Genomic DNA, 13,583 nt, shown 5'->3' on the forward strand with positions numbered 1-13,583 from the left:
TTATTTTTTACTGCTCAGTGAACGCCCTATAAACTCTGGCACATTTACATTTAATATTCCACCCCAGAATATTTTTTGTTACAGTTTTGGAATACGTTATACGGAAATGAAATGTGCCATTACAAAACACAACTGGTCCTGCTGAAAACAAGTCCTCATACAATTATATTGATGGAAGAAAACAAAATATGATCTTTGGTAGGTGGGGAGGGAAAAAAAATCCTTAAAAAACAGCAAACGGGTTATAGGTACACTCCGCTGTTATCTGTTATATTTCACTATTACTGTTATGTAACGCCTATGGAAAAAGCCACCACATCAGTCTGACCAGGTACTGCTAAACACATGACACCCAGTCACACACGTGCACGACCGACACGTGACTCCTCACACAGGTTTGGTTTACGGCAGTAGTCACTATGACAACCAGCCATAACAACCACTAAGCGCTGCTGCATTCATGTACAGGCAGCCTACTTTACATCAGCTACAAGCTTCTGCTATGCACACATGTGTTTTGTCCGTAAAACTACACCTCCCAGCGTGCTTTGCGGCTGAAGCCCCCGGCAGGTTTGTCCTACAGTGCCTGTGTCTCATACTACTATACTGCACAGTACAGGCAATGTTACGGACAGCTATAAGCCTGAATTCCACGTCAGCTGTGCGGAAGTGAGCATGGTCTGCCCTGTGTCTATAAGGAACCCAGGTGAGGGGGAAGCAGGCTACTGTGCCATTATGTAGAGAGGGTGTACTGTACATTGTGTCATGGTCTCCCGCAGGACAGGCATAATAAAGCCAGCCCTCTACGTTACCTCACATCATGGTCTGTAGCTACTGTATGTGTAAGAAGTAGATGTACAAGGGCCTTACTTAGTAAACGTGTACTGTTGCCCATAGCAACCAATCACCGCATAGCTTTCATTTTTCAACTGCACTGTAGAAAATTAAAGCTGTGCTCTGATTGGTTGCTCTCGGCACATGTATTTCCTAGTAGTTCCTTTCACAACATCCCTTATGTTGCACTGCCCTGCCATTTATTTAGCTTAGTGAAGGAGTCTGAGGGTGACACGGCCATCTTTGGTCCCGTGACAGGAGTTGTTACCAAAGCTGCCGCATAGTCGTAGCCTAAATCATCACAATCTGACTTGCCTGGTCATCCTTCATTGTTCTGAAATTTTACTCCCCATGTAAGGGATTGTTCACACATCAGTTATTTCTGCAGACTGCAAATTGACCCATTGATTTGTATATTTTTGCTCAAACTACTGTCTTTTTCTTAATTGGAAACATCCTATCCTGAAACATTTCTCAGATGAAACACAAAACCATGAAAATTACAATTGTGTAGTCTTGTGACACATATGGATGGAAAGAACAGAAAATCATGGATGGAAAATTGATGAGAAATAAATGTTCTCACGGATGAAAAAATGTTCTGCTTTCTATTGCGAAAATCAGAGACAGATGTGTGAATACGGCCTTAGATTGGCCCCATGTTGCAGTTTTCCCTGCATTTTTTTTTTAAACCAAACCCACTAGTGGCTTCAATAGGAATGGGACATATATAGAAAATACTTACACTTTTCCATTCTTCAAAACTCCTAGCATTATAAAAAAAAGAAAAGAAAAGTGCACCGCTGCACCATAGATTTCACTGGGACAGCGCAGCTTGTAACATCCAGGACCTCTGCATGTCTAACATTGATGGACTATGCTAAGGTTACGCTATCAGTGTTAGAAACCAGATAGCCCCCTTTAAATAATAAAATAATTCCTTCTAAACCCCATACCCTTGGGTGTACCTATCAGGATTGCAGCTGCTATGGGGCATAAGTACTAAGGGGCAATTAGTGGATGTGGAAGGGGATGTGGAAAACTGAATGTGTCTCCTTTACTTTACTGGGCATCATAATATCTGCATGTGACATTGTATTACTTTCTTCTTATGCTGTGATGTCACATTGTACATGGTGAACTTTTTGCGTGTGCATTAATTCCTTGTTATGATGTCCTTGTGAGCATTATTCCTGTACTGTGACATCACTATAGACGTTATCCCTGTACTGTGACATCGTTATAGACGTTATCCCTGTACTGTGACATCACTGTGTACATTATCCCTGTAATGTGACATCACTATGGGCATTATCCCTGTACTGTGGCATCATTGCATGGATTACCCCTGTACTGTGATATCCAAATGTAAAGCACCATGGAATTAATGGTGCTATATAAATTAATAATAATAATATCACTATGAGTACTATCCCCGTATTGTGACATCACTGTGTTTATTACCCTAATTTTGACATTACTTTGTGCATAGCCTTTGTACTGTGATATCACTGTGTGTATTATCTGTACTATAACATCACTGTGTGCATTATTTGTACTGTAAAATCACTATGTGTTATCCTTGTGTGTAAAGAAGACCAACATATTAATATTCTTTTCAAGCTTTGAACTTGCTGCTTAAGGTGGTCAAAGTACAGTGGTCCCCCATGGTTACTTGTTATACCCTTGCCTATACTCATATGTTTTCTGAAAGCAGACACTTGACACATTTTCATACTCTAATCATAACTTTATACACACATGTACCTTCATTCAATATTGTTTAAAAGTGCATTTTTTCCAGAAACAAAATCATATTTATAGCTAGTCAGGAACCTTAGGTGAAAGTCAGACCTTTGCATGGTGATTTCCCATCAGGAACATCTTCTGAATGAGTTTTCACAGGACAATAGGTCATTAGAGATCACTCCAAAATTAGCGTTGTAGACGTCAGCCTTTATCTGAAGAACACTTGAGAAAGGTGCACCAGGTTTTCCAAGAGGCATGGGCACATCTCTTGGCAGTATATACACCAAAAAAGCAAATCTACATAACCTATGAGCATGCATAGATTTGTGCTGGTTTCTGGCATAAATTTTAGTATATATGTGACTCTGACCCTGCCACTAAGTCTAGTCCACCTTTTTATGGTGAAAGTGGCCTAGAATCAAGGTCACAAAGAGTTGCACAAAATGGACTGATTTTCAAACCCATGTACTTTTTCCACCAAAATTCTGGCATAATTCAATTATTAAATCTCCTTCATTGCCTCCACCTCATATATAACACTTTATTTTTTTTGTTTTTGTCCACAGAACAATTTTTGTAACTCCTGAATTGGGAGTACAGCAATGGTAGAGCAGATTATCTCTAGGGATCTACTAGCAGCAGATCTGAAATGCAGCCTCTTTGTATCTGCTCTCCGAAGCTACAAGAAAGACTCCGTACTAAGACCATTCCCTCCCTTCTATGCCAGCGACCAACACAAAGACTTTGATGCCTTGGTGAGTAACTACCCGTGTATGTCTCCATTGTGAGGCACCGGATTGTTTGCAAAACTGAGAATCATTGAATATAATAAAATCGATAAAATTATCTGAAATCCTACAACTGGTGCCACCACATTTATGTAAAGTAAGTGCAGGTGTAAATTTCTGTTTACTTTCCATTGTGTTAACAGCCCCTAGAGGGTATTTTTATATTGGTTTTACTTCAATCTTTCTATTGTTGTAGCTTTTCTGCGAACAATGGAAACCAAAAGACTACTGAAAAGCCTTCACGTGTGAACCTGGCCTTTTAAATTTTTTATCCTAATTCATTCTGTACAGTAGATCCTAAATAATAATAATGTTTGGCATTTACAGGCTGTTAACATATCTAGTTTGTAGTATGGTGTCGTCCATCTAATGAGTTGAATACTGGAGCACGTGTATGCCCAGTCATTCACAACACAGACAAGTCTTTGCATAGTGATCACCTATTCTCTGCAGAGGAGCCAGCAGAAGTAATATTCTACCTTGGTTGCCAGAAAAGAACAAAGCATTTACTGTACCCTGGCAGTATAGCCGCTTCTGTAGAGGAAGTAAGAAAGGTGCTACATTGTCCATTGTCTGTGCTGTTGGGATGGAAGGAGACTGATTTTGTTCAAAACCCATCCCCAAGAGCACAGATTCTTGTTATTAGAATAGCTTTACCCCCTCCCCCACACACACCACCTTTCAAAAAAATAAAATAAACAGCATACTGAGCATAAGTAACTACTATGGGAATTTTATACCACAGCATATAAGTGTTTTTCCTATTTGTAACCTATCTGCTGGATAGATTAGATAGATGATCATTGAGGGTCCAACAGTTGGGGTTGCCCCCTTAGTGTCAGATTAAAATGAAAGGTAGTTGCACACTGATATACAGATCACATTACAAACAGGTAACGTATACCACTCAATTGGCCACATAATTAGAATGGACATAATTTACAGCAATTCCAAATCAAAGAAGGGACATGTCACTTTAAGTCTATTCTTAATTTTTTTATATGCTAATAATTCTAGATTCATATTTGGACAAGCTGTATTATAATAATAATAATAATAATAATAATAAAAAAAATTTTTTTGTCTATAATGAGGGAAAACTATCTTCTTCTAGATAAGTGTTGCCAGTCATCTATCTTACATTTTGGGGAGCTTTTGCTATATGTGCATTGCCGTGGCAGTACATTTATGGATATATTGCGTGTATTATTTACTAGAAGTTCCTTTCTATATTAATGTATGTCTGTATTTGGTAGCTTGCCGATACAAATGTCTTACCCTGTCTCCGGGAACTCATCCAGAACAAGGTGACGTTAGACCAGAGGCTCCTGAGTTTACTGAGCTGGATTCTGTCGGAGAAACTTTTCACCATCAAATGCCTTAAAAAGGAAAAGGTAAACTTGTTCTTTAGGAACATCAGAGTCTTCTGTCCTACTGTTACATTAAAGGGGTTTTAATTTAACAGTTACTTGTGGATTTTGCTTTGTGAATTTCATTGCAGTCCCATTTCTGCCACATTGTAAATGACAGATAATCACCTTCCCACATGTTTTGTACTGCAGATTGCTGTGGAATTGTTGTGCCAAATCTGCTCCACAAATCCAACATTTCTGAACTCACATTATACTTTTTCAATCGTATAAGAGTAACAGGAAAACTCCCATAATATGGGACCGCCATCAATGGCCAATATTAACTGAATTATAGTGTAGTTGGGGGCTATACAGTTATATTACTGAGAGATATTTTTACAGGCTATTTTACAGATACTGGTCGTATATATGTATTTTTATCGCTACTTTGTGTAACTTCATGTATGTATGACCCTGGCCCTGTCTTTCAGATGACCGCTGCAGTGTCTTCATCAGGCACTGCACCTTAGATAGAGAAATGCCATTTCCTAATACATTGTACAAATGTGAACTGCAAGTGAAGCGTCTCCTGATCTAACAAGGTCTAGCAAAGAAAATATTATTTAATAATGAAAAACAGGACCTGCTGTCGTAAACCTGTATGGCTGTAAGAGTGGTCTCACACACAGTGGTATTTGGGTACATGCCACAGCAGTTTTTTTTCTAAGCCATAACTAGAAGTGGATCTAGCAGAAAGGAGAAGTATAAGTATTTATCTTCATTTCTTGTTCCTTCTGAATCCACTTCTGCCTTTGCAGTGCCATTCAAACTGGCTAGACAGGACCCCCGGTCTCTTGATCTGTAGGGGTGTCAGTGATGGATAGTATGTAAGTGTTTATTACTACTGAAGTGGTCTATACTAATACCCATAAGGGTATATTCACATGCAGCAGATTTGTTTCTGCAGTCTTTGCATGGATTTCTGTAAACCTTAATCAGATGAATTGGACAACAAAGTTCTGCAACAAATCTGCTGTGTGTAAATTTAATCTAATAGTTAATCAAGAGAAGTGGGCAGTGTCTGTACTAACCATATTTGACTTGTGCCCCAGCCTTAATTCTATTCCCCCCATTACCATTTTAGTTTGAGGAAATCCAAGCCTTACCCGGGTCACCCGTGGTTGCTCTGCCTACTCCGGACTTCCTTTTTGAAATAGAATACTCTGAGAAGCTGAACGCCAAATTCCAGGAGACACGTGGAGAGATGGATGTCATGTATGCCCTGCACGGCAGCCGTCTGGAGAACTTCCATTCTATACTGCACAATGGCTTGCACTGCCATCTGAACAAGGTGTGACATAGCAGATAACCTGCTGATATTTCATTATTATAAGACCTAAGTATCTGCAACATGCACAGCTTCACTCCTAAGCTTGACCTACACTTCAGATAGGCAACAGCTATTCCATTGACTACTTCCTATACACATGCACACTCAGCTTAGCTGAGCATTAATATATACGCAACGGGGAGATAGAAATAAAACACTACCAGACACCTTCCCTTGAGAAAAAAAGGATTGGGCATGTTGAAATTCATCATGCCTAACCTCTCTTTTCATTGACATCTACCATTCACTGTATGCATCAATTGATCTTTTGGTCCTGTCACAATCAACAGGTTCAGCAACATTAAAGGGGTTTCCCCATCTCAGTGTTTCAGCAGTCTGGTTAAAGTCTTTTCCTGTATTTCTCCTCCCTCCCCCTCCTTCTTGCTAAACGGCTGGAAAAGTCTCACAACACTTACACAGATCAGATAATATGCAGTTGCTTGTACAGAATGGGCCCAGTGTTATCTGTGTATTTACACAGAGACATAACAGACCTGGCTTTATCAGCAAACTGCAATTAGCTGAACAATTGTCACTTGTTTTATAGGTCTGTGGTTATAGCAAAGCTGTGTAAACAATGGGAGGAATAAGGTCATATAACAGGAGAACAAAGCAGAATTTCTAAAGCAATATATTTAGGAAAAGACTTCAATTTACATAAGCTACCAGTATAGATAGGATCCTTAAGATGGGACAGTCGCTTTAATCTAATGTGTATGGCAACCTATATTGCACAGTCTGAAATACTTTCATCTATACAGCTAGTCTGTTTGTTACTAGACTCTATATTCTTGTATATCTTTCTCCTGAAATCTTATGTATCATTGGTTTGCATGTCCAAACCAATGATATATTTTTTTTTTAACCAGACACAAAGTTGGACATGCAGGACTTTGTGTCTGGTTAAAAAAAAAACGGTTTAGCTGCAGACAGGCACAAAACGCTCACGGGCGGTCACTTTGTAAACCCATTCAAGTGAATGGGTTTGAAAACTGACTGCCGGGTTTCCATCCCCTGTCTAGTTTCTCAGGGCAGAAGACGGAAACCTAGTTGGATTGCCTAAAGCGCACATGGGCGCAGGTGTGAACCCGCCCTTATATGTGTTATGCATATTACAGGGCTTTTTAGTGCCCTGAATCATGTTTAGCCCCTGTACTGTTTATAAGGTCACTTTTACACAATCAAATTTCGACTGTGAATCTTGGTCCTTGCGTTTCCCCTCGTAGTGTTCAGGCCAGTAAATCTGGTATAGATACACCAAAACTCGATGGTGTGAGTATGGCCTTACCCAGGAGTGTTCCTGTAAGTCATGCACAGAAGTTTTGTGCATGGGTGGTTTTTTTAACAGTTTATGTCCATGTTCTTATAGACCTCTTTATTTGGAGAAGGCACTTACTTAACCAGCGACCTGAGCCTAGCTCTTCTGTACAGCCCACATGGACATGGATGGTCTCGTAGCATATTGGGCCCAATTCTCAGCTGTGTGGCAATGTGTGAAGTGATCGATCATCCTGATGTTAAGTGCCAAGTCAAGAAAAAAGGTAGGAGATGTCTGCTGTGTGTTTCTGATCTGAAATCCAAATATATGTTTTGTTTACTAGCAGTTATCAAGTGTTTTCTAAGGATTTCCAATATTATATTGCTATCATACATTCACAGCTTTTCTTATCGATATATATTTTTACACTTGGTTCTCCTCAGACTCATCTGAGATAGATCGTAAGCGAGCCCGAGCACGGAACAGCGAGGGTGGAGATGTTCCTGAGAAATACTTTGTGGTGACCAATAATCAGTTGTTACGAGTGAAATATCTCCTGGTATATTCCCAGGAGCAGCCTCAGAGGAGGTGGGTAATATGGTCATTGTGGATTTTCTTCTTTTACCAAGTCAGTCCTATTGTATGTAAAACAGAAAAATATGTAAATTTCTAATATACTTTTATACAAGATCTTTGCTTTGCTTCATTGTTTCTGCCAGTGGATATACTGTAACGCTGTCCTGGTCATGTGATGGACTCATTGGTGAAAGGCTGATTGCAAAATAGAGGACGGTTATGTGACTGTAAGGTTATGTTCACACTGAGTGGAAATTGCAGTGGAAAAAAATCTAGTGTAGATTTACTGTGTAATTAAAGCCTATATCTCCAGCAAATTCTGCATGTATTTTCTTGCAGATTTTATCTTATGCAATATAAAGGCTGTAGTCTGGGGTAAAAATCCACCATATAAATTGACATTTGATTTTTTTTTCTGCAATTTATCAAATCTAATCCACTTGTTTGGTTTTGTAATATATTGCAGAGTTTCAGAAAGTGGACAGAAAATCCATAGTGTATGCAGCATACTATAGCCTAACAAGTCGTGAACATATGTAATCGACCCATGGCCAGACAGGTTCTTAGCTTCTGGGAGGAAACTGTAGATTCCTGTAGATTTAATTCCTAGTAGCAGAGACGTGAAAAAATTGGAAATCTAAATACCCAAAGTCATATTTAGAGAAACTGTCCTTGCCAAGGGTGAAAAAATAATACTTATACTTGCCCAATAATAACTGCTCTACAGTTTTGCATTGGAGCTGGGGCAATACATCTCAGCCTCAATTTACATACACCTCAGCACTGGGAGAACCAATGATGAGTGAGATGGGACTCAACTCTACATAAATGTAAAGGCTATATATATATATATATATATATATATATATATATATATATATATATATATATATATATATATATATATATATATACTGTGAGGAAGATAGCTCAGTAGCATCAATGGTGGAGACCGAACCAGTCAGAGACAGTGACATCATGTCTGGTGCAAACGAGTTTATTTGGAAAAACAGCAAAATAAATAAACCTTCAGTTCAGGTACAGAATAAGCAAAATAAAATACAGCCTTAACTTTAGGTAAAAAATTAGCAACAAAACCCTGCTCTCCGAGCACCAACTAAACAGTAAAAAACTAACTATACATGTGGCTTACTATCAGCAACACAAACAAATGCTGGACTTAGGTCTCACCAGTCTCTCATTGCTTCAGGACAGACCCAGTCGCCTCCTCTCACTCCCAGGATCTGCTCTGAAGTGCAGGCTCTGCAGCCTTTTATGGCCCAGCAATGAGCCCAGGACCCACACCTGGGCAGAGGCCTACACAAGACCCGCCCTGGACAACACATAGGTGAAAAACCTGTGGGAAATATAGCGTGACTCCAGCACTCTGCCTATCACTTTCTCACTATACCCTGACCATGAACAGACAACCATAAGGATATTTAGTACCGTACACTAAACCACCAGTCTCCAAGGACCCGTTGGGAGTTTAGGGCACCTTTCAGTGCTGAAAACAAAATACCTCTAAAAACTTTACAGTAATAGAATTGTGTTTGTGGTTAACTCCTTAGAGGGCTGTGGAGAGCTGGTTATATAGATTACACAATTTTTTTTTTCAAGAAATGATGCCACTTTTTTTATGGGTTGTATTTGGTATTGCTGATCATGTTAATAGGCCAGGGCTACAATACTAAGTAAAGCTTATAGACAAGAGTGACACAAGTGTCACGGTAAAAGTGACATGCAAGTTAGTGTGTATAACAACACTGCTCAGCAACAGCGCTCCAGATGTAGCAGAGCTCTAGTAGTATCACCTGTTCTCCTCTGCCACCTGCTTTTTATGTAGATCCACAATTTACATTGTTCAATGTAAATTTATTTTTTTGATATATTTATTTCCCACTATTCCCTCCTGCAGGTCCAGGCAGCCATCTTGGTTCTCAAGCCATCGGTTCGCTATCTTAATGACGTTATACCTCTTTATACTGATTCTCATCGGGTTAAGCGGTTCTAAGACTTTTATGCATCACTGGAACAGACTCTTAAGCTGAAGGCCTCAGTGTCTTCCTCTCTAAAGACTGCACCAGAAGCCTTAACTATGCATTTACACCACAGCCATTCAGACTCTACCCCTTGACTTGTTCAAGCATACAGGCATTCCAGTTCTTAGAAACTCTGGATTAAGTTGTTACCGGCATGAAAAAGCTGAAAGTCAATTTTTTATTACTATTTCTACAAAAAACAAAGAATTCTAAAGTCATTAAGCAATAGAAGAGGATTCCTAAAAGAGAATGTGTGGAGATTTACATCTTAACTGAGACAAGAGGAAAAAGAAAAACATAAAACATTCTCTCTTGTACAAGATTAGATGATAATAATAGTAAAGATGTGGTCATTATTATTGTCATATCATCTTGTACATGACATGGAGGCACAGGAGCGCGGCGGCTTTCTGAGACTTCCATTGACATACTACAGCTGAAAAATGGAACAAAACAGATTTTTATATTCTAATCTTGAGCATTGGTTAATAAAGACTAATGTCTTTCTTGCGTAACATGTTTATTTCAATGTTTTATTTTTAATTTTTTTTTCAAACTCTGTTTGAACATCTCCTAATACAGCTGCCATTGCAGGGGGCACAAATGTATGGACTCCTACTATATCTTACTATACGCCAGTTACTGGCTGTACAGTAATGAGACATAGCTTGTAATGAATCAGAGGTTCACTTACTTGTAAGTGATAGCATCGGGGGTCCCTGCACTGAATGCAGCTTTTACTACACTTGAACACTGTGTGGCAGCACATAGAAAGTGGGTTTATCTTTGTTAGGGGGCATTCACATGGAGTAACGCGATGCTGATTCTGGCATGATAACTCGCTTAAGAATCAGCGCTGCCAAACAGAATCCCATTGACTTCAATGGGTTCTGTTTAACGCGTGTAACACATTGAAATCAATGGGAGGCTTTTTAACCCATTGATTTCAATGTGTTACATGCATTAAATGGAACCTATTGAAGTCAATGGGATTCTGTTTTGCAGCGCTGACTGTAACGATAATATATGTAAGTGACTCCATTATTAGAAGGGATAATGTACAATTGATAGGAGGCTCTAGTACCCTATTGTGCCTCCCCGAGCCTGGATAAAGGATGACATGCGGTTGAGCATGGAGGCTTGCAGGTTCTGATGGTATTCTTTTGCCCACTGATGATGTAACTGTACCCACAGATGCTTGATTGCCAATAAATCTAGGGACCAAGCATACTAAGGAAGTGTTTCAATATGGCAGAGACATTCCTTGGAAACCCGCTGTGTGTTGGTGAGCATTAACCATGCTGAAAAACCTGTTTTTGTCACTAAAGACCGGTCCGTAACAGTCCAGGTTTCTTATTCAGAACACTAGTGCAAATGTAAGCAATGGTGCCAGGTCACAAACTATATGCAACGTTCTGTTCAGTTTTCACAGCAGCTGTATTACTTCACATGGCCACTAGATGTCCTTGTTTTCTTTTTTATATGTATAAATAAATTAATTTCCTTAGATATTTGCACTTTTCTTTGTTCTCTTTTGAGTACACTTGTGTCTTATGAGTCATGTTTTTCTATTTGTTATTGAAGCAAAAAAAAAAGTCATTCAAGCTGTGACAAATCCATAACTCAGAGAACCACTGCAGCACCTGACAGACCCCATTGGCATGAATCAGGTCCCTTTATGATGTCTGCCATTTTACTGGAAAAAAGGGCCTCCGGTGAAGATGTGAACACAGCCTAAGAAGTACAATAAACCTGCGATTTTATATGCTGAATAATGTATGAAAGAACCAACTGAAGACCGAAGAAAGATTTCCATATTAGGTGACCCAGAACATGTATAACTATTTCTCATGCAGTGGCTCTGGGGTCCCTGTATATAAGCAGGGGGCAGTAATATGTATTGTGATCAGTGGTGTAATTAGGAATGGTGGGGCCTCGTGGCGAACTTTTGACATGGCTCCTCCCAGACCGGCACCGAAGACCCTGATCGACCAACCTCCCCCCTGCATTCCTGCACGCACTATTATGCCCCATAGTGGCCCCTGCACGCAATATTATGCCCCATAGTGGCCCCTGCACACAGTATTCTTCCCTATAGTGGCCCCTGCACGCACTATTGTGCCCCATAGTAGCCCCTGCACACAGTATTATGCCTCATTGTGGACACCCATGAACAATTATTATACTTGGGGTCTTTTCAGAGCCTAGAGTATAATAATCAGAGACCCATGGGAGAATAAAAACATTAAAAAAAAGGACGCAGACCCTGGTCATGTGATGTAAGGGATGCCACACAAGTAGGCCTGAAGACTGCCTGGAGCCAGGAAAGGTAAGTAAATAGGACCTGTTACTGGCTGGAGTTATTCCAGGCAGTAAGGGCCTATTAAACCCCAAAAACCGCATCGGTAGCGACTGTCACCGGGCCCCCTAATGTCTGGGGCCCTGTGACAGCCGCTAAAGCTGCTACCCCGATAGTTACAGCCCTGATTGTGATACAGCGCATTACTGACTACTGAACAGGTTACAGATAATCTAATAGATTCAGTATCTGTCAGGACAGCGCAGCAGAATTAGATGTTTAGCATTAAATGGGTTGTGCAGCCCAACAAACACTGCATGGAAACTTAGAGGATGGCGGACAAGTGTCTAATTATTTTTATTTTAGATCCCACGACTCGCTCGGTTTCTGATTACTGAGGGTCGCACTCTTTTAGCAGACTTGACTTCTGGGCCAATATTCTTTGACAGTCTCACAGAAGTGAATAGAAGGAAGACTGAGCATGTGCACTATTGCTTTGTTCACATGGGGCACTTGGGATACCCCATTATTGAGACTGCTGGGGATCCCACTCCTGTAGAAAGAGGATAAGTGTTATTAATCAGAAAGCCCATTTAGGTTAAAGCCCCATATAGCAAGCTGCAACAAAAAAGCGCTATGGGAAATACCGCGGTGGAAACATTTTGTGGTTTTTCACAAAAGTCTGCAAAACTTTTCTCTGTGGACTTTCTGCTTTAAAGGGATTCTACCATTAAAAAACTTTTTTCTGTGGCTAACACGTTGGAATAGCCTTTAGAAAGGCTATTTGTCTCTTCCAAGGCCGCAATTGCGAGCATGCGCAGTCGGCTCTACTAGTGTAAGAGCCGACAGAGGTGACGCTGCTGAAGAAAGAAGGGGAGGATCCAGCAGAAGATACAGGCGGCACAGGATCCTGTTCTCAGGCAGCGGTGGGGACGCCCTCATCGTATTTTCAGTGCTGGGGCCTGCCCCCATCACTGCCAGAGACCTAATTTACATACCGGTAAAAAACGGTATTACTAAGGAATGGTGCGGCGGAGATCCCATCTAAAGGTAGGAGACGAATAGCCTTTCTAAAGGCTATTCCGACGTGTTAGCCACAGAAAAAGGTTTTTTAATGGTAGAATCCCTTTAATTATACCTATAGGGAAACAGCCAGCATTTCATTAGGTGTAATTGACATGCTGTAATTTCCAAAAAATGCAAATCCCAGAATTTCCACTGTGGATTATTTTTTTGCAAAGTCTAGATGGGATTCGTTATCTCATCCACTTTGTATGGACTTTAAAATGCCACGT

At 40.1% G+C, this 13,583-nt stretch overlaps 1 protein-coding gene across 1 annotated transcript; it reads left to right on the forward strand.

Annotated features, from left to right (window-relative positions):
• Positions 1 to 573: 573 nt before the first annotated feature.
• Positions 574 to 10,436, forward strand: PARP16 (poly(ADP-ribose) polymerase family member 16). Its single transcript, XM_075276170.1, has 7 exons — positions 574 to 706; positions 3,150 to 3,338; positions 4,628 to 4,765; positions 5,868 to 6,074; positions 7,483 to 7,654; positions 7,815 to 7,959; positions 9,866 to 10,436. The coding sequence occupies exons 2-7, from the start codon at positions 3,186 to 3,188 to the stop codon at positions 9,996 to 9,998; spliced, it is 948 nt and encodes a 315-aa protein (XP_075132271.1). The 5' UTR covers positions 574 to 706; positions 3,150 to 3,185; the 3' UTR covers positions 9,999 to 10,436.
• The last annotated feature ends 3,147 nt before the right edge of the window (positions 10,437 to 13,583 follow it).

Source organism: Leptodactylus fuscus, chromosome 5, assembly GCF_031893055.1.
Source record: "Leptodactylus fuscus isolate aLepFus1 chromosome 5, aLepFus1.hap2, whole genome shotgun sequence".
NCBI classification, from domain to species: Eukaryota; Metazoa; Chordata; class Amphibia; order Anura; family Leptodactylidae; genus Leptodactylus; species Leptodactylus fuscus.